Source organism: Protopterus annectens, chromosome 2.part1 (assembly GCF_019279795.1).
Source record: "Protopterus annectens isolate FY-2018-M chromosome 2.part1, PAN1.0, whole genome shotgun sequence".
Classification (NCBI taxonomy): Eukaryota; Metazoa; Chordata; order Ceratodontiformes; family Protopteridae; genus Protopterus; species Protopterus annectens.
In genome coordinates, this window is record NC_056729.1 from 876,568,303 (window position 1) to 876,590,814 (window position 22,512).

The following is a 22,512-nucleotide window of genomic DNA, read 5'->3' on the forward strand; positions in this document are numbered from 1 at the left end:
ACAACAATTGTTTAACTAATTCTTCTCTGCTTCTATGTAGTTTTCTCTCCCAGCATATTAGTTGAACAGAATGACCTTCTAGTTTTCCCATTTTACGTGACATTCTAACCTCATGTTGCAGTGCATGATACTTTTACTATTCTTCAATTCAATTTCTACATTTTTATTTGAGAAAAAGATTTTTAAAGTATATTATGTAGCAGTATAAAATGAAAATCACCTTGGTATATACAATGTTCACTTTATTTTACACATACTTTGCATGATATAAAAATATTGATCACAGTGAGCTTTATCAATTGCTACTGCTATACACAGGAATGCTGCACAATATTTTAATGGAAATAAATTATATAGTAATCATCTTTTTTAAAAAAATCACATAGTGGAAAACTGTTTTGTGTAGTTCTTTCATTCTCAGAAAACTGTTATGGCCACTGCCAAGTTCTTTATTTGATGTGAGACCCATTTTAACGTCAATATTTGCCTTCCACTTTTAACTGGAAATGCCCAGTTCCACTTCCTTAGGAACCTCGCAGTATCTTCATTGCACAGATAAATGCACAAGTTCAGGAAATGCAAAAATCCTTTTTCCATAGAATCCTCTCAGTATCTCCAATGCACAAAATAAATGCATGAGTTCATTATTTTCTTTAAAAAAAATGTTCACTCTTTCAGAGGTCTTTTCAGTTTTTAGTGGGTGGGTAATCTCCAGTATGTAGGTACACAGCGACAGACCTCCTCACTGAAGTAAAATCCATGATCACAACGTCGTGTTCGAACGATGCAGGGTGGTCTATAGCAGCTGGGAAAAGAAAATTGTGCAAGTAAATATTAAGATCTGGATGGCTCATTAAACTAATCACATTCATTACAATATAATATTTTCTTTAATATTATTTGAGAAATACTGTTAGAGTCATATAGCACAGGGTTGTGAATGTGTACAGCAGAAAAAAAACGTAAATGCAAAGACAAGTATACACACGTCTGCACGCACACACACACACACACACACACACACACACACACACACACACACACACACACACACACACACACTTATCTATGTATACAAACATATCTATTAAACACATAAGAAATCCACAAAACTGTATTTTCCAGAAGTAATAATCTAAGCAGACATTATTCCTATAAATCAGGCTAAAATTATAGACAAATAGCCTCACATATCCTGTGATTATGATATATTAAACTGGGCATTTCACTATGAATTTCTTTATGGCAACAATACAGTGATGTTACTTTAACACTCAAGCACACCACAAACTATCACAAGCTACTTTAACTGCAGGGTTTTTATGGTTTCAAACTATCATTCTTAAATGACTGTTGCAATGCAAAATGTACAATGATACTGGCATCAGCCTGCCAAGCTACATTTTATCATTAACTAAAAGAATAACATAACTGCTTAAGGAGTGATATTAGGCACTGCTTTTTAATACAAGACAGTACTCCACGATGCTAAATTATTCCTAAAAACAAAGAATGTGTCTTTACATAATTTGGCTTAATAAAATATATGAGATGCAGAACAAAAAGGTAACTTTATTTATTTCTAGCATTTAGCCCTTCACATGAGATACGGTCTAATCTGCTGTTTTTGACCTGTTATGGGATGGACATGAACAACTAAGGCACTTGATAAAGAAACAACAGGAGTAATTTCCCTTGATTCCAGAACTAAAGACCCACATAACATAAAAGTATAGCCAGTACTCAGATGTGCATCAAACAAATCTGCCCATAACCACATTCATATACAGCTGTCATTCTTGTTTATAATTCATTAGTGGTGTTTATTTCTGATGTTATACACTCATGACTATATGCCCACTAACACACCAAATGCATTACCCAACACAGGAAATCTTAGATAACAGTTACAAGAAGGAAGAATTCTTTGAGCTGTTTCTATATCATTTCTTTGAGCTTTTCTATTCAGCAGCATTGACAGCACTAACACAAATAATAGTATTAACAGTGGCAATGCACAAAGGTTTTATAATATATTGCACAAATATACATGATGTATAAATGTCTAAAGTCATATAGCAAAATAATGTGAGCTAAATTACACTAAAGTCATTCAGCAAAAATAGTAAAACCAAAGCAAAACTGCTTTTAAACTTAAAATTGAAGACAACTGCAATGTTGAAAAAGTACAATGTTATATACAAAGTCTATAGGTTAGATCCAGAGACACCCTTTACCCAGTGTTCCAAGACTGGTATAAATGGCATCATGTATGCTGATCTGATGACAGCATTACTAGTAGACAGAATCAGGTGGCTGTCAGTAAAATATGACATACACTAAAATAAGGGGCATACCAAGGTGCTCTAGATGTCTATGCTTATTTTAACAGAGGACAGGATATGTATGATTCCATGGTGTTAAATGTGCACAGGACAGACAGTATTGTAGACGGCATACAGCACTTTCAGGCTTTGAGTCAATTATATATAGCAATTACATACAATAATAATGATATAATATATGGTGCACAAGGTGTCAGTATAAGGGGGTCATGTAGAAACAAGGCAGAGTGGTTCTGAGTATCCAATGGCATAATAACACAGTCATGAGTTTATGTAGTTACAATGATGCTACGAAGCCACAGTAGCGATTGTATCTGCAGGACAATAGAGTTATATAAGCAAAACTACTAGGAAGAATTGGTGAACTGTAGTATTAGCAATGAGGCAGTGGTAAAAGACTCAACGCTGAACTATTCACTACTGAAACACATTGCTTTTATTTGGTCAGTAACTGAAGCTACTGATTCCCATATAGATTTGCATTGTAAACGTGCGTTGCACAGTAAAGTTCATATTTTATATGATTTGTGGCATCTGCTACAGGTTTTAAAAGGCATTCGATATCATGAGGACATTCTTTTTGTTGCCAGTGATGTTGTTAATTAATTTTCTGTCATTCCTTATGAAACAGGATTCAAGTGCTTTTTTTCTATTTTAAACAAAGAATCCACCTTAAATAATATAGAAGTTAGAACATTGCTGGATCTTATGGAAATGGTGTTGCGCAGTAATTGTGTTTATTTTGAAGGGAAATATTTTCACCAGGTTTCTGGTATTGCTATGGGGGGGAAGGTGTGCACCCATATATGCAGACTTAGGGTTAGCTAAATGGGAAAAACAATACATGTTTTCAACCCCCGTTTTTGAGAAGACAATTTACTACTTTAGGGGTTTTGGATGACATATTAATTTTATGGAAAGGAAGCATAAATGTTTTGCTAGAATTATTGAATATTTGGGCAATACTACCTCTTTTTTTAAAATGCACCTACATATGGGATTTTCAAAAGATAGACTAGCTGGACATCTTGATGAGTAAAAACCAGGAAAATAGAAAATTATTATCCTCTATAAGAGTTGCCATTTTTTTTCCAGGAAAAAGGAAATAGTGAAAGGACAGATGCTTCATCTGTCAATGTTGATCAGTGAGCAATATTTGTTTCTTGAAGAAGTGGAAAAGCTGATAGACATGTTTGAGGATATGGATTATCCCCCCCAAATTGTTGAGTGAAATAAAGAAAGAAATGTTGGTAGGTAGATGTATCAGATGCATGTATCCATCCATCCATCCACAAACCCTTTTTCACATTTTTTGCACATGGGGTCGAGGTGTCACTTTCAGCAGTGACAGCCAAGGTTTACACTGACAGGTGTACCAGATATGCCCCAATTTTGTGAGCTAAGCAGATTGATCAAATGGAGAGAGATGATCAGTCAAGTGTGCAAGAGACAAATGATATCAAGAAAGATGCAACGGTCATTCCCTGCAATGGTGATGCTCTGCAGTTTGTGAGTGCATTGAAAAAGGCCTGTGAATTACTGTTTACCCAATATATGAGAGTTAAACTAGGCAGCACCACTCAAATAACATATAGTAGGGGGGAAATATAAAGGGTTGACTGGAAAGTTTATACATTCCTGTTAACAAAAGGATAAAATCTATGATGCAGAAATGTGGCATGTGTAAATATTGTAAGTATATCAATGATGGGCCATATGTTTCTGTAACAGGGTATGAGAACGACAAGACTACGTCTTGCCAGGCCAGTGTAATTGTAACACTACAAACATAGTACATTTAGCAGTTTGCACTTCTTGCCGGGCATTTTATGTGAGGCAGACCACAAGACGGTTGAAGGATCAGCTTTACAAGCATTTATATGATGTGAAAAAGAAGAAGGTTTCTAACCTCATACACAAGCATTCAGTCCACTGTAAGAATTAAAGGGAGTTTCTCATGTTTGTACTAGATAAGGTGGTGAAAGATGAGAAAGGGGATCAAAGTGAAAATTTGATAGAATACATGGAAATTATTTAGCAGTTGAGGTTGTATGCAACTAAGGAACCTGACATTAATAATCCCATTTATAGTCTAAGTATTTTAAAATCTAGGGCAAATGAGCAATGACAATATGAATAAATGTACAATAACATGAATTTTAATAAGAAGAATTATATGAATTACATGAATTCAATTATTTTTTATAGTATTTACAGTACTAATATGATTATTTCATATACTTGCATGTTTTAGATTGGTTTTAGTTGATTATGTGATCTAACAAGTAAGTTTGTTTAAAACAAGTGGATATTAATTGTTCATTACAAGCTGAATTAAATTGGTTGCTCTTTTACATAAATTGGTATTAATTAATTAATTAGACTCTGAAGAATCCTATTGATTGTTGAAAAGGGTGAAAGAACTAATTTCTTACATTAAAACATTGCTATGATTCCTCAGTGTGTGCTGTTTTTGTTGTTTTGGTAGGAGAAGTTATGTCTTTTGTGTTTGTTCATTGTTAATCATTTATCAGAAAGTAAAATGCATTAGTACATTGTGCAATGTAATGCATTTACATTATAATCATGGAGAGTGAACAAAAGTTACGTGACTAAATTGAATGTCTCCAGCTGACAGAATGGTTAAAATTCAGAAACACAGGGTGCACTGTTGATGTGTACAGCAAGGATCACCTGGCAGTGGTCACTATGTAATTACACGTGTATATGGTAGCAGCAGGTGCCCTAGAAGGTTAGGACACATGTTTTTTCTTCCTGCCCAAAACTCATTCTTTAGCTGCCCAAAGCATTCTTTAGCTATGTCTGCAACCTCAAAAGCAATATACAATTGTGTGCACAGCTCATTATAAATGGAGCCACTGATACCGAACCAGAAGATATAGCAAACCTACTGGCTGATAAATTCAGCTCCAACTTTACCCCTCTCTCCCCTCCCAACCTTCTCTCACAAAATATCAACTATAACTCCCCCTACTATCACTAGGACTATGTCCTTAATGCTCTCTCTAAGACCAAGAACACTGCATCAGTGGGCCCAGACAGTATCCCAGGATGCCTTCTAAATAGCATGAAACATGACCTATCAGGGCCTCTGGAATTACTATTTAACTGTAGCCTCCAAACAGGCTTCATGCCTCATGAATGCAGCAGGGCAACACTCATCCCTCTGTACAAAGATGGACCATCTACAGACCCCGGAAACTACAGACTCATAAGTCTCACTAGTCGTATATGTAAAGCCATGGAAAAAATTATCATGGAGAAGATCAACAGAGATACACTAAACCTTGAGACACTGGACCCAACCCAGTATGGTTTTGTTAAGGGCAGATCATGCCTAAAGCCTTCTCAACCCGGTGGACTTCTTTGAGAAGGTCACCAAAGCAATGGATGAGGGCAAAATCGTTCACACTGTCTTTCTTGACCTGGCCACACCATTTGACACAATACCCTACCTGGGCATTGTTGACAAACTCATGAGGCAAGGTACAAACCGTGTATCACCCAGTGGATAGCCAACTGGCTGACAGAAAGGACCCAGGAAGTTAGAATTTGGGAGTCCACCTTTTTGGCATTTACTTCTCAGAAGTCAAGGCCAATGTCAGTGGCCTCTGACTTACTACTTTTACAGATGATTGCAAATTAGGAGCTGTCATTGAATCTCACACTGACACAAATGTTCTCCAAGAGGGACTGACATAGACAACTGGTGTCAGAGCCATGGACTAAAACTAAATGCCAAGAAATGCATAATAGTGTCCTTTGGGAAGTCATCAATCCATGGTAACAATCACATTGACAACACACCCCTTACAGTTGACTCAGTAATCAGGGACTTAGGGACACATGTATATAGTAATCTAGCCTTTGACCATCATGTGTCTACAGTGGTGAGGAAATCATTCTATATCGTGTAACTTATAAAGAAAGGTATGGCATCTAAGTCCAAGGAAGTCATTGTTCCACTGTATTCGGAATTCATCAGACCTATCATTGAGTACAATACCCCCTTTGGTATGTACCTAAGCAGGCATATCCAACAGTTGGAATGTCCACAGCGGTTCCTCACTAAAAGAATACCGGGCATAAGTAAAATGTCCTATGCAGACTGCCTCAAGGCACTATCCCTGTATTCTGTCTCCTACAGGCTTTTGAGGAGTGATCTATGCTTGGCATACAGGGCATTGTCAGACCCCACTCTGATGGACCTCCTACATATTCACAAAACAAACAGCACCAGAATTAGCCATTCTAAAGACTTAAACCTGTCCTGTGATATAAATAGGAGCTTCTGGAGAGATAGGTATATATCCCAGAGACTACCCCATCGATGGAACAGGCTCTGCATCCAGAGATCATCCCTAACCATTCAAGTGCAACTTAGACAATTGGATGGGAATCTGGAAATTCATTCCTGGTTTAGCACATATGTCTCTAATGGACACAGGTAACCTGTAAATGGTTCATCTCCCAGGCCCATGCTTACACTTATCAAGGGTATCAGAACTTGTCAGAGATTTGGGATGCATGGCTAAGCTTAAAAAGGCCCTTGTGGCCATTAGTCTAGTAAACACCTATGAACCTATGATTTATTTCATATTATACCTATGTGAGTAAATAGGGTGATACTGGTTAATATATTGGTTATCAGCTACAGCTTGTTGATTTTATTATCTCTTAACTCTGTTTAAAAACTGGTCCTTTTACCCAAATTTTACTGATGATCTAGGCTACAAAGGCAACAGTAAATGTTAAATATATATATATAAAGATATAGGGTCTGTATCGCTTAAACAAAGTGACAGTTCAGCGAATGGCATTTTATCAGAAATGTTGTTCACTGAAATCCGCTTTTCCAACCCCCCACTAATTATATATACTGACTCCTAGATCACACTACAGTGGGGAAAGGGCAAATTTCCTAACCCTCACTGTATCACAATCTCAGTATGAATAGTTCGACAAATGGCGTGTTCGATGTAAGTGAACCAAAAATGCTGTTCGCTGAACTGAATTCTTGCTGAAGTAATATAGACCCTATATATATATATATATATATATATATATATATATATATATATATATATATATATATATATACACACACACACACACACACACATATATATATATATATATATATATATATATATACATACATAAGTAGAAAGAGAGATACACATATGCATATACATACATATATAGATTGAAAATTTACAGTAACGAATCAACCAGAATGCTTTGGAATGGAAATCAGAGTGCTCAGTGAAAACCTTAAATATAGCAGATCATACAAACTCCATACAGACAGTGATCAGGGATAAGGACTGAACCCCATACTTTGCAACTGCGAGGCAGAAATCTTACTTACTGTGCTGCCTACAAAGTGTGATATCCAAGTAAGTTGGAGGAATGGCTGGGAGATTACAGGCAGTGTTTCCATTGCCCATGTTTCCAGTGCCTATCACCAGACTCCAAGTAAACTTTTGCTGTAACTTCATTGCTGTGGCAGTCTTCATATTTTGCATGGTTCTGCTTCTGAACTATGATAGCAACTGTATTCACGTTATCTGGCTCAAATGTATATTTACTGTGCACCAGCTACGAACTAGTTTCCAGCTTTATGCATTGCAATGTATCACCTCTGAAGACATGGTTTGCAAAATTATTTGAATCAGGAACTGTCACTTTTCTCTTTACTCCTCTTTGTGCACGGTCCATACACTGTGTATCAGATGGCTGAATCTGGCCCCAAGCATTATGGAACTGGTTCTGCTTTATCACAAAGACCCACGTTTATTTCAAGGACTATGGTTTTCTCACTGCTTTATGCCATAACATCTAAATCTGTGTCTGGCAATGTTTTTGAAACAGTAGATTGGGATAACAAAACAATCAGCGGTGGTGCAGCGGTTAGCATTGCCACCTCACAGCAAGAGGTTCTCCCATTCAATGCTCAGCTAGAGCACCTTCTGTGTGGAGTCTGCATGTCCTCCTCATGGTTGAGTGACGTTAAAGACATGCAGGTAGGTGCGAGCGTGAATGGGCATGCCTTCGTTGAAGGTTGGGCATTGGGCTGGCAACTCGCACCGTAAAAATCCACTGCCGATCATGAGCGGACCGGAGTTTTGCTGTGGCGACCCCTAACCAGGAAAAGCCGAAAGTCCTAATAGATTGGGATAACAAAACACTGCCCCACGAGGTTAGAAGGAATGCGGTATCAAGGACACAGTGGATACTGGCTTCATAATGAAAGTGTGACTGTATTGTGATTAACTCTGGTCACAAAATTTTACAAACATTTGACTACTAATAGTCTGCATTCATCAAGTGCAACCCATCCCTCTCCACAATAAAAGCAATGTCTTTTGGTTTCTCCCATTAGGGGTCACCACAGCGGATCACCGGTCTGCAGATTGATTGGCAGTGGAGTTTTTATGGTGTCGAGTTGCTAGCCCAGCTCCACAATATATAGATAAATTTCCAGAATACTGCAATCTTAATACTCTTAATATAAAATCCTATTTTCAAACATTAGTGATTGCACAAAAGACTTTTGATCACTAGTGTGTCACAAACTATCCTGGCAACTGTGCCAGACAACCAGTTGCTGCCTCTGTACTGCTAAATGAAACATTATATAACAAGTCAAGATGATATCTGAACTTTGTGGTCACGACCATGAAAAGAAATCCTGCAGCAGATATCATAATACAGAGCTGTACTCAACAGGCAAATCAGAGAAATTAAAAAGGTTGGAGTTTATTTATACCCATGCATCATTGTATAAATTAGTAATTCCTTTAAGGTTTATGTCTGGGTGATATGCAGCAAAGTAAGTTCTGTATGAGTAGACATCAAGGAGTAATAATTAACAGCAAAAGTTACTCCTAATTTTTTCAAAAAGTAGTATTTTTGAGCACTAATACCCTAGTATATATGGCAGATTTCTTTATTCTGTGCAACTTGTATTTCCCTTTCAAGTCCAAGTTTGCCATTTTTCTAGCGGTGCAGTCACATATATCTTCCAGTGTGGTCCTGTTTCTCATTTCAGTATTCAAAGCTTTATCTTTTCTTGGTATGATTACTTTCCCAGCATTCATATCTGCTCATGTTGAATTCTTCTTGGATCTCCTTTATGGATTTACTCCCCCCCAATCTAGTCTGCCAACAATGTTCCACCTTTCTCAGACCCTGTTCCACCATTCCATATGTGCTTTTCAGGCAATTCCCATCTCCTGTGCCCAACTTTCTTGTTTCTAGTCCATCCTCTTGATTGCTATTCATCCTGCTTATTATACCCAGTTCATTTCTACTATTAGATTCTACTTCCTCAGGAGGGCACAGATGGCAGTAGGCAGGGCCACAGACTTGGCAAACAATTTCCAGGATAGGGTTTTGGAGATAATATTCTCAGAAATATTAACTTTGCCAGCAGCCAGCATGCTGAAAAAGGAGATTGCTAGGGAGTATAATGTCTGGATGTTGTAGGGAAAAGGGACAAGTGTTTGGGGGGATAGGAATGTGGGAGGAGATCTACTTGAGAGACAAGCTATAGGTCAGTGACAGACTCTATCTTATCCCAAAACTGACAGTACTTAAAAGTGTGCTGGAGAAGTATGCCTCAACAAATGCACTATGAAAGCAATATGGAGGACATTAGGTTACTAGACTAACTACCTTTGTTGGTCTTTTTAAGCCTAGACAATTTTCCCATTTGAGAATCAAACCCTGCACTTTCTGTCGATAAGGTAAACAACTTTATCAATATGTCAACCCCCAACCCCTTTTAGTGCACGGAGACCTTAGCTAGTGAAGCATGTGGCTGCAGAAGACAAGGCAAGGACTATGACAGAGAAACACACAAGGGTGGGTGACTTAAAGCATGTCTGGGTATGCTACTAAGGAATGTAGGGACTGTGGGTAGGAAGACTGGGGACATGCAAACAGTGAAGTAACATGACAGGATAGACACCACAAAACCAACAGCCAGTACAAAAAATGGTGGGACAGGGAGGTGCCATGATATTAAATGTTCCGGGGTGAAGACATGAACTGGAAATAATGATCTATGTAAAGGAGGCTGTCAAATGGGAAGGTTCAAACCAGGAGAGCTTTCTGAAGTAATCAGACTCCCCAGTAACTACCTTTGCAGTAGTTTATTAGGCATACATAGTAGCTACATTTAAGAGGTACTAGGTCAAAAAGGTCAGGTCCAGGAATATTCTATACAACTAGGCATGCCACTTTAAAAGATGCTATGCAACTCATACTTATTTCATATTCTGTCAGCATTCTTTATTTCTGTGTTATATAGCCTTTCATATTGCTGTACACATACAGGGTTTAATCTGACACACTGGTATTAAACAAGCAGGATCCCTGTCTGTCCATCAGCCAGTCTCTGATCTGCCCATGCCCTTAGTTGATACTGAAGAAGTGGTTTGAGTTCTTTCTAAACAGAATCAATGTACAGGTATTAAATGATTTAGTGATGCTGCTGGCTAAATGCTTATCACAGTAGTTCAGGTACTCCATAAATGAACCTTTTAAGAAATCCCAAAAATATTGTTCAGTTTCCATCACAATGAAAAATTAGCCTTGCCAAACAAATGCTGTGATGATGATCACCGACTAAAATGACAATGCCTAAACCCTTTACAATCATGCATACAGATGCATAGAGTCAGTGGTACCTACCCGAAATAAGCACTGGACAAAGTGAAAAAACAAGCCACCCTGGGGAAATCCCAACATCAATAGGCTGTATAACAACAGAAGGAAAATCAAGACAAAAGTGCAATGCCCCGTATGGTAAGGACATCCTCGTCAAACTAAACAAACAACTCTGGGCACTAACTAAATCAACCAAAGCCAAATCTGAGGAAAAAGTAGCCCCTCAGGCTATGGACAACCACAAGACATGTTTTAGCTATGTCAGGAACCTCAAAGGCAATACACAACATAGTGCTGAACTAAGTGTAAATGGAGCCATCCACAATGAGCCGAAGGATATAGCACATTTAACGGCTGATAAATTCAGCTCTACCAATCACCTCTCAAGAAATACCCTCAGCAATATCCCCCCGAACTATCACTGGGGAACATGTCCTCAGTGCACTCTCCAAGGCCAACATTACTGCTTTGATGGGAGCTGATAATATCCTAGGATGCCTGCTTAATAGTATGAAGCATGACCTATCACAGCCTCCAGATAGGCTTCATACCAAATTAATGGAGGACTGTAACTGTTATCCCTCTAAGCAAAGGGCCATTCATGAACCCGAGAAACTACTGATCCACAAGCCTGATTACTCTCATATGTAAGGCCATGGAAAGTAAAATTATGAATTTGATAACTAATGACATAGGAAACCTTCAGACAATGTAACCAACTCATTTTGGCTTCATCAAGGGCAAGTCATACCTACTCAACCTGGTGGACTCCTTTGAGAAGGTCACCAAAAAAATGGACAAGGGGTAAAACACTGTATACTACCTACCTTGACCTGACCAAAGCATTTGACACAATTCCCTACTCAGGTATGCAGACAAGCTTAAAAAATTAGGTATAAACCTCTATGTCACCTGCTAGATAGCCAGATGGCTCACAGATAGGATTCAAGAAGTCAGGATATGCGACTCTTCCTCCACAAAAAGGTCAGTCACTAGAGGAGTTCCCCAAGTTTTGCACTGGGCTGCTCTTTTTTACCATCTTTTTCTCTACACTCTGAGGTTCAGGCCAATGTCAAAGGCATCCGACTGACAAAGTTCTCAGATGATTGCAAACTAGGAGTGATCACAGAATCTCCCAAAGACACAGACATCCTCCAAGAAGGCCTCACTCAAACTAATAACTGGTACCAGAGTCACAATTTAAAACTCAATGCCAAAACATGTACAACAGTATCTTTTAGAAAGTTGTTTACCCTATGAAATCATTGCATTGATAAAACACCCCTAATAGTTGACCCAGAGGTCAGGGACTTGGGAATGCATATAGACAGTGACTTGGCCTTTGACTACCACATGTCTATTGTAGTAATGAAATCATTCTATAATGCACAACTAATAAACAAGGGCATGGCATCTAGGGCCAAGGATGTCATTATTCCATTGTACTCTGTCATCATTATACCAACATTGAGTATAATGCCTCTTTGGTATGCACTAGCGCATCTACAGTAGTTCCTCAAAAATAAATAAATAAAATAATATATGGCACATGCAACATATCCTACATGGACTGCCTCAAAGCTTTATGCTTGTGTGTGTGTGTGTGTGTGTGTGTGTGTGTGTGTGTGTGTGTGTGTGTGTGTGTTTGGGTGCTTACTAGTCTTACAGATTGCTAAGTGGTGATCTATGCCAGCCTTGATCCAGTTCTTATAGACCTGTTGCACATCTACCAAACAAATGTCATCAGAAACACCCAATCTAGGGGCCTAGATGCAGTCCACAACATAAAAAGGACATGTTGGAGGGACAGGTTTGTGTCTTAGAGACTACCATTCTCAGGAAATGGTTTCCTATCCATGCAAAGTGGAGGGTAATCCTAAATTTACCTCTGGTCTGCAACCTATGTTCCTGTTAGAAAGGAAGAAGCATGTAAATTCTTGACTACTCTTGCCCAAATTATACTTCCTATAAAATGAGTGGTATCATAACCTGTCTAATACATTTAGAAAGCATGCCTAGGCCTAGAAAGGCCATTTAGAATCTTTAGCCTAGTAATCACTTATGAACTTATAAGATACTGTCAGCATTTAATGAATGGAAGCTCGCTGGATACTTAGTAAAAATAAAAATAGATGGCCTCACACATGCATATTCTCACTTTAACAAAAATACAAGTATATACCCCCACACACACGCACACACACACACTCACATATACTCACACACACTCGTTGACACAGATGAATATCTCATTTTTTATTTCAGATCCTTGTTTTTATAGTAGTTTCTCATATTGCACAAAATAAAATTCTAAAAATTAATGGACATAGCACATTGAACATAAAAAAATAGAACAGAGCAGAATGGTGTATTTAAATACTGTACAATTTAAAAGTTAATATAGGGATGTGGCAGCTATTTGTTTACAATTCTGTTTATAAGTTTAAGTTGAAAACTCAGGCAAAAAGCAAAGCCAAAAGCCCTCTAGCATGTACTGAATGCCAAGTACTTGGTTTAGAAAATATGTGAGCGTTGGGTTGTAGTATATGATGGAAGATTCAATACTAGTTTTAATTTCCATTACAGATAGATCAGAGAGCATATTTTTCCTTCTCCTGTGTAGCAAGTTGATAAATAATGCTATTGTGCCATAGAGCTGTCATCCACATTTGATAGATAAAATATTACTGCAAAATCACTTTCAGTACTGCTCTCAAAAGCATCTTGTGTCAGTCCAGAGAGATTTATGCTGTTGTTAAAACAGATGGCATTGTAAAACATTTGCCACAAGGTTCTCAGACAATCTTGCAAGTTGTGTAGTTTGGCAGGCATATGTAAAGACAGCAGAACTGACACATACATTTCATGCATGTATATGAAATAAGTCTAATATACATAGTTCCAGTCCTGTTGTGTTTCACATGTTCAAGATTTCATCAGTCTTATATGCACTGACTTTAGGCATGTTTAGTCAACATTTTAGCACACCTGAGACTGGCCATGGACTTCCACAGGAGGTTTGTCTTGTGGCAAGGGATTGGTTACCACCCCAAAGGTAAAAAAGTAGATCATCAACATATGTGTGTGTGTGTGTGTGTGTGTGTGTGTGTGTGTGTGTGTGTGTGTGTGTGTGTGTGTGTGTGTGTGCTTACTGGTGATATCACATAAAGCTGGAGCTAACATCTGTACCCTATATGTGTGATGTGTGTGTGTGTGTGTGTGTGTGTGTGTGTGTGTGTGTGTTTGGGTGCTTACTAGTTATATCACATAAAGCTGGAGAGCTAACACTGGTACCCTGTATGTGTGACGTGTGTGTGTGTGTGTGTGTGCTTACTGGTGATATCACATAAAGCTGAAGCTAACATCTGTACCCTGTACGTGTGATATGTGTGTGTGTGTGTGTCTGCTGTGTGGGATTAAGGGAACACACATACACATATATCTTAATTGTCTTGGCGAACACAATCTGTCTTTTTCACAGCAGTAGAACTTCCACTATTACATATGTGTAACTGCACTTTAACAAAACTGCTGTCACATCCATAGTATGCATTATAGCTGAATAGATGTCCCTGAACAGTCTTACTGTACTTAACCATACTGAGCAGCTTATTTGCACATGTATTGCAAACCAGCTCCCTATTTCATGTGCAGCAGCTTTTGAATTCTGCAGCTATACTGCACAGATGTTTGACCTGGGAGATGGCTTTTTCTCTGCATTTTTCTTTCCACTGTCCCTGTGCTCTAAAAGAGAAATAATTCTTTGCATATTCATTTATTTTTAAAAAGTACAGTCCAAGCATGTGTGCTGCAATGTATTACAAAAGTAAAAGAAAAATCAGTGAATTACAACAGAGAAAATGATATGCACACTGATAAGCGGGCTTAAAATAATGCACCAAAAAATTGCCATACTTTCAATAGTAATTTTGAATTGAACTTAAATAAATGGAACATGCTGCATTTGATCTGATTAACATCAATTAATGAATTTTTTGTTGCTGAGTTTTAATAAATAAGAAAAATGTATTCATAGACAACTCATGCACCACCTAATCCAGAATCACCTTATGGCAGACACTCAGCATGGCTCTGTCCTCATCACAGCACTACTTCAGCCCTCCTAGCCTTTACCAGCTCCACAAACCATAATCGCAACAATAATTATATATCCTCAGCACTCTTCTTGGATCTTTCCAAGGCATTCGATATGGTTGATCACCAACTTTTAATCCACACCTTGCAAACATTCTGTCTATATACTAGAGCCCTTCAATGGTTTCAATCCTACCTGAATGGTTGACAGCAGGCTGTCCTCTGGCAGAACAAACTCTCTAACCTTCTACCTAACACCCTTGGAGTACCACAAGGCTCTATACTAGGGCCCTTGCTGTTCTCCATCTTCATTAACAACCTTTATACTGTCATCCCAAAAGTCAGCTGTATCCAATATGCTGATGACTCTACTCTGATTTGCTCAGCCACATCCCCAGTAGAGTTATGGTCAGCTACCCAGACCACCTTTAATACAATAGAAAACTGGCTTTCTGAACATTGTCTGATCCTAAATCCCAAAAAAATGAAAATGCTGTTATTTTCACCAACACTTAGGTCTACCGCTTTCACCTTTACCATAAATTCAAATGATGGCACAATAATCTCCCCTGACCCCTCTACAAAACTATTAGGTGTCATCATAGACAATAATCTAAAATTCGACCTACATGTTAACCAAACTTCAAAACCATCAATAAAAAACTAGGGTCACTTTACAGAATAAAAGCCTTCCTAACCCCTCCAGCTAAAATTGCCATAGCTTGCTCTCACCTTCTTTCAACCCTTCTGTATGCATCGCCTCTACTCTCGAATTTAAACAAGACTGTCCTTAACAAAATCTCAATTTGCTACAACCACATTGCCAGGTTTGCCACTGGGCTGCCTTTTAGGACACATCATTTCATCAATCTAAATCAGCTTGGGTGGCTTGAACTACCCAGCCTAATCCAGTATAACCAACTGATTATGGCCTATAAAATCCTCTATAATCCGGACAATACTCCTGCACTTAAAAATATTATCACCCCCTATAACAATCCTAGACTGCTTCGATCCTCTAACAAACTACTAATTCAGACTAGCAAAATTAATAACACTGCCAGTGACTCTCTCTTTGCAAACTCTGTAAGTAGATCCTGGAACTCTCTTCCAGCTGATATTACCTTACTTTCCACCTTAGGTCAATTTAAAACTAGACTCAAACAACATTTGTCACTTAACTGGCTATGTCAATGTATCAAGCCTGGCTAACTCTGTCTAGAATGTGTAAAAAATCTGTTAACCAGTTTACTGTGTAATTTAATTTATTCCTGACTTGGGCTCAGGATTAACTCTAACCTGTGGAACTTGTTTAACTTGCTTACTTATGCAATCTCTGTAAATAGTCTGTTTGTAATATGTAATGCTGGTATTATGTAATGCTGTAGCTGCTTACCCTTGGAGCTTTTCTCCCCGGGCCTCCACTGAAAATGGACATGCATCCAGTCGGACTATCCCGGTCAACAAATGTAAAATAAATAAATAAATAAAAATAAGTGCAGGGTCACATATTTCTTGTATTTTTGTTCATTCATTTTTTTTGGTAACTTGGGTGTTCGTGATGTGTCACCAAAACATTGTGGCATGTCACCTTTGACACGCATGTCATAGGTTTGCCATCACTGTACTAGTGCATACAATCTGTTTACATCAGGTTTGTTAAAACATTTCATAGAAAATGTATTTTATTAAACAGAGATAAAGTTATTTTATCAACTTAAAATGTGTACGTACCTACAGTTATGCTGATTGTATTTCATGCCTTTCAAGAAACATTTATTTGGAGATTCTGTGCATTCACAAACACATTTTGAAACATTCAGTGGTTGATGTTTTGGACATTTCCTTGCACAAACGCATTGACATGTTTCTGGATTGAATTCTCTGTGTACTCCACAGGAATGGGCGAGCAGTTTGTTTTTGCATCTGCACTGACAGGTTTCTGTGTCCATTTCTTTATGTGGGCCACAACTCCCAGGCCACAATTCTCCCTTACAAACACACTGGCAGGTTCCTTCATCAAGCTCTTTGCCAGGTCCGCAGATATCGTGGATTTCTTCAGTGACATCTAACAAGTCAATAACATTGAGTTCAAAAATACAGATACTCTGAAAATGAGACAAAGCTTTCTTTGTATGCTCAATGTATTAGTTCTAACATAGATATGATAAAACATGTACGTCTATATACAAGATTAGAAATAGTTGCACACTGTTTTATTAAAATCATAACACAACACAATTTATTCATTCAAATTCGAAGAGTACTGCATATCTTATCAGAACTCGTACAACTTTCTCTGTAGAAAACTGGTTTACTGCATCTAATGTGATAACAAATGTGCCACTGTTCTACTAAAATAGTCTATAAGCCTAAGCCTAATGGAAAATGTGAGAGAACAGTTTGTAAACTATTCTCAAGTAGTGGACAGAAAGTCTTCATTTCCAAAGTGATCGAGAAGACTGAAAAGCAGCTTTATTATACTTTGAGTAAATGAACAATCTGTGTAGTTCAGTGTACATTTTAACTTTTTAAATGCAAGTAGGTTCAGCCACAAGCAAATGAGGCAGACCACTTAAGCAACGTATCTTTCTCAAAGGTTAGATGATATTTACATTCCAAGTCCTCGGTATAGGGTTTTGCACTCTGCCTCTTATCTTAAGTATTCAATTCCTTTACACAGTTGACTCTTATACATAACACAAGCAGAAAGCTACAATTCAGAGTGTGAAGGGATGATGATGGAGCAGGGAGGTCATTTAAGAAATAAGGAAAGAGTGGGATTTGTGACGCAGATCCTTCAGGAGAATAATAACAGACATGCAGAATATTACACTCCTAAAACAGCAGAAAGTTTACTAAGAACTAAGCCAACACAGGAATGGAGAAAGGGAATTCTGCCAATAGGGGTGACTGCAATTAGGGGTACACAGAATAAGCAAGAAGGGACTGGAGTTTACTGGATGAAGCTGGCAAAGGAACCAAAGTATTTGGGAACAAATAATTAGAGTGGGAAAGGTAATAGAATGGGAAGAGGCCAAGCAGATATTTGGATGCAGGCTAGTGATTGCCTACCCTACCAGGGATTGATATCAGAGTGTAGACAAAGAAGAAGAGATAGGGGGATCCTAAATGACCTGGACTTGTTGAGTTTTTAATGGAATCGAGAACAGAAGCTGCTGTTGAAAAGGGATAATTAGTAGGGCATATAAAATACTGCACGATAACTACAGCAATCAATCAGAAGTCAGAAAGATTGGAAAGAGTAACAATGGGAGGACATATGTATAGCTCCCAAATATGCATCAAAACCTAAAAGAAATAGGTCTTTTGCCTGGAAGTGTTTGTATGGATATTTGTATACCATAAGCAGATTCCGAGATTTATTTCCTCAGGTAGATGGCAAATGTTGGAGGTGTGATAAGGAAGAAAGAGGTATCTGGCAGCATATGTTTTTGGAGTGTAATTTGCTGGCAGACTTTAAAAATTCCCACAGACTACTCTGTCAGGAATAGTGTGCAATCAAATGAGTGTAACTAAGGAAATTATTTTTTTGAGCTGGGATACAGAATCAGAATTGCCTAGACACAGTAAGACCCTGCTAAGTTTAATTATGGTGCCTGCCCAAAACGCAATTACTAGAAAACGGAAATAAAAAGCTTAACCAACTATACTTGAAGTAGTGAATATTACAGCAGAGATAAAAGAACAGGAAGTGGGATCTTTAGAAAAGGGTAGGAGTAAATTACATAGAAAAAATGGGAATTGTGGGAACAATGCATGCAGAAACATGTTTTGGAGGAGAAATGATGTTTAACAGAAGGCAAAATGAAAACTCCAGCCAAGCTAGAACTTCCAATGAGTGACCTCCCAAACCTCCTGTGACAGAGGCACATGGGATCTATGCAAATGACCCTTATGAACATCTGGTGTTTCAGCTATATGGGTGATTCTGATTGCCCATGACTTTTACGTTTGAAGTCATTTTAATGGACAATTTCAGGCCAATAAAGACAAACCCCACTAGCATTGGATATGCATATTTTGGCCTTGTTATGACCTCATCATTATAGCACAAGCGGAGTGTTTGACTAAGCATAAGAAACACAGGGTTGCTATACCCAGTTGATGTCCATTATCATTAGTGTGCCTGAAAACTATCCCAACTAACAAATTAAGACAAAGAGTGAGAAGGTCACACTGAAAAAACAATCAGTAAAAACTAATTGAAAATTCCAGCCAAGCTAGAACTTCCAATGAGTGACCTCCCAAACCTCCTGTGACAGAGGCACATGGGATATATGCAAATGACTCTTATGAACATCAGGTGTTTCAGCTATATGACGATTCTGATTGCCCATGACTTTTACGTTTGAAGTCATTTTAATGGACAATTTAAGGCCAATAAAGCCAAACCCCACTAGCTATGGATATGCATATTTCAGCCTTGTTATAACCTCATCAGCATAGCACAAGTAGAGTGTTTGACTAAGCATAAGAAACAGGGTTGCTATACCCAGATGATGTCCTTTATCATTAGGGTGCCTGCAAAATATCCCAACTAACAAATTAAAACAAAGAGTGAGAAGGTCACACTGAAAAACCAATCAGTAAAAACTAAATGAAAACTCCAGCCAAGCTAGAACTTCTAATGAGTGACCTCCCAAACCTCCTGTGACAGAGGCACATGGGATATATGCAAATGACCCTTATGAACATCAGGTGTTTCAGCTATATGGCGATTCTGATTACCCATGACTTTTATATTTGAAGTCATTTTAATTGACAATTTCAGGCCAATAAAGCCAAACCCCAGTAGCTATGGATATGCATATTTCGGCCTTGTTATGACCTCATCAGCATAGCACAAGCAGAGTGTTTGATTAAGCATAAGAAACACAGGGTTGCTATACCCAGCTGATGTCCATTATCATTAGGGTGCTTGCAAAATATCCCAACTAACAAATTAAAACAAAGAGTGAGAAGGTCACACTGAAAAACCAATCAGTAAAAGTCAAACACTCTGCTTGTGCTATGCTGATGAGGTCATAACAAGTCCGAAATATGCAGTACATTTATCAAAGGACTTGAGGGGAAGTGACATAAACACATTATTGGCGTAGCATGAATTAAGCTGACGGATACATTTTAATGCTTTTAATTTTATTGGTTCAAATGGCAATGCTAATGCTTCATGTGAAATAAAGAACAGAATTCAGTATTAGATTTGTTTATGACAGGTTATTAGTCATGTGTTTAACCAATCAAGTTTTGAAATTCAAAATGTATTGTTAAGGTTGTTTTAAAAGTTTAGTGAACTGAGTATGTTCTACAATATCAGAATGAAAGCACTCACATTTTATATTTTTATGTCTTTGTGTCACTAAGTGGATTCACAATAAAGTTAAAGTACTGTGGCTTTATTTTCTTTTACAAAGTGATTTAACACTATAGTGAGATGCTAGAATTTTCAGTAGTGTGTAGTTCACCACTAAGCAGCCTCCTGCAATTCATAGTACATCCAAAATGACTAATAGTAATTGGAATACTGCTGGAGAGCCTTAGAAGATTAATAAGGTGACTATGATGATTCAGAACTGTGGGCATCTGTGAACTCAGATTTTTCTGGTGAATTTTCAGATTTTTTTTCCAGCCCCTCAACAAAAACAATGTTTCAGTGAAGATATCATAAATAAGAGCATAACCAGTGGTGGTAAGATACTTTAGCAACCAAATAAAAAAATTGCAAATAAGTTGACTGAAAGTGTAAAATTTTAAGTAAATAATTTGGTAACTAGACAAGCAACCATTCAGTAGGAGCAAAAGATGCTAATATTGGCTAATTGTTTGCTATAATCCAAAATATTACAATGGGACATCACTTACTTTTCAGAATGCTTATGTAATAAAATTATCACTAAGGGGTTCAACATTTATAAAATATGCAATGGGAAATGTAATAATAATACTTTTGAAAAGTAGTGGAATAATATATGTGACAGAGTAATTAAGGACCTTGTAAACTCTTTTGTCAAATATAATGAAACATAATTGGATATTAAAAATGTCAATGGAAAGACTTAAAAGGCAGAAAAATCTAAGTGCCCATGAAAGTTGCCTAGAAGACTTAGTCAATGTGTCACGAAAAAAAAATACTAAAAAAGATAGGAAATTTAAAAAAAATAAATAAATAAGGACAAACAAATTCAAGTTTGCCACAGCAAAATTCTTTGAGAGACTCAGCACATAAGGAGACAGAACAGAAAGATACCACTCCCCCCAGAAGTTTCATATGTCGAGCAACCAGTAAGTCATTCTAGAAAGGCAAGGAAGTACAATGAGTCATTCATACTTGAGAAAACCTTGGAGGTTTCTACCAGGTTTCTGCAGCACTTTCATCAACTGCCTTGCACGAGCAGTTATACTGAGAATGAACCTTATTCAAAAGTCAAAAATTAGACCAGTATGTCATACAATACATGAAGAATTAGCAGAAGAGGAACAAAGTGGTCTGTGGTGGAGTTCCATTCACAGGGTACTGTTAAAATTATCAATTTATCATCCACGTCTTCCACTTCAACAATGGTGAGTATCCTGACTAAAGGTTTGACCTTTGTGCTCACCCACTCATCCACTTTTGCTGATGATATCATAATGAGCAGATTGCTTTTAGATAATGTTAATTTAAGGGTTTTTTTTTGTTTTTTTTTCAAAATATTTGTGGTTTGAGGAAACCTACTTGTTTCAAATCACCTTTAAATTTCACTATAAGTACCTTTCAGAAATGATGTGAACTCAATTATAAAACTCTGTTTTCAAAGCTGAATAAAAAGAAAAAGATATTTATAATCTTACTACAGAAGAAAACGCATTACATTTTGTTGGATAAAGGCAAAAGAATTAAGACTCATGATGGCTGATAACTTTGGTTTATTGGTTATCACAGAAGTCACCCACTTTCCAGTTAAAATGGTTAAAGACTTATCACGTATAAATAGGTATACATTAATTGAAACAAAATATATTATTTTCAAGAGCTATGAACAAACTGACAGTTATCTGACTGATTTACTTACTGAATGCTAACCATCTCAGAGTTATTGGAATTTTTGAGTGTTCAGCACCCTCGTCTACCTATTAGAACACCAAAGGGGCATAACCATTTTAATCCATTTATGGTTGTCGGATATTTGAAGACTAAAACCCTGTCAGCTTGGATTAAATTGTGACCTGTACTGCAAAAAATATATATAAATAAATAAAAACATACAGTATGTTCTAAAAGACACCTAATTTTGTCAGTCAAATCAGAAGCATACTTGTTAATGAAAATACTGTTTTGGTAACAATGGGTGTAATTTCATTACTCACTTTA

At 37.5% G+C, this 22,512-nt stretch overlaps 1 protein-coding gene across 1 annotated transcript in view; it reads right to left on the reverse strand.

Moving 5' to 3' along the window:
- Window positions 1-243: 243 nt before the first annotated feature.
- VEGFC (vascular endothelial growth factor C) overlaps window positions 244-22,512 on the reverse strand; it is a 544,599-nt gene continuing 522,330 nt past the window's right edge. Inside the window, exons 6-7 of the mRNA XM_044062523.1 lie at window positions 16,872-17,205; window positions 244-805 (exon numbers count right to left, since the gene is read on the reverse strand). Coding sequence (XP_043918458.1) covers window positions 694-805; window positions 16,872-17,205 — 446 coding nt within the window. The 3' untranslated portion in view covers window positions 244-693. The remainder of the gene's footprint in view (window positions 806-16,871; window positions 17,206-22,512) is intronic.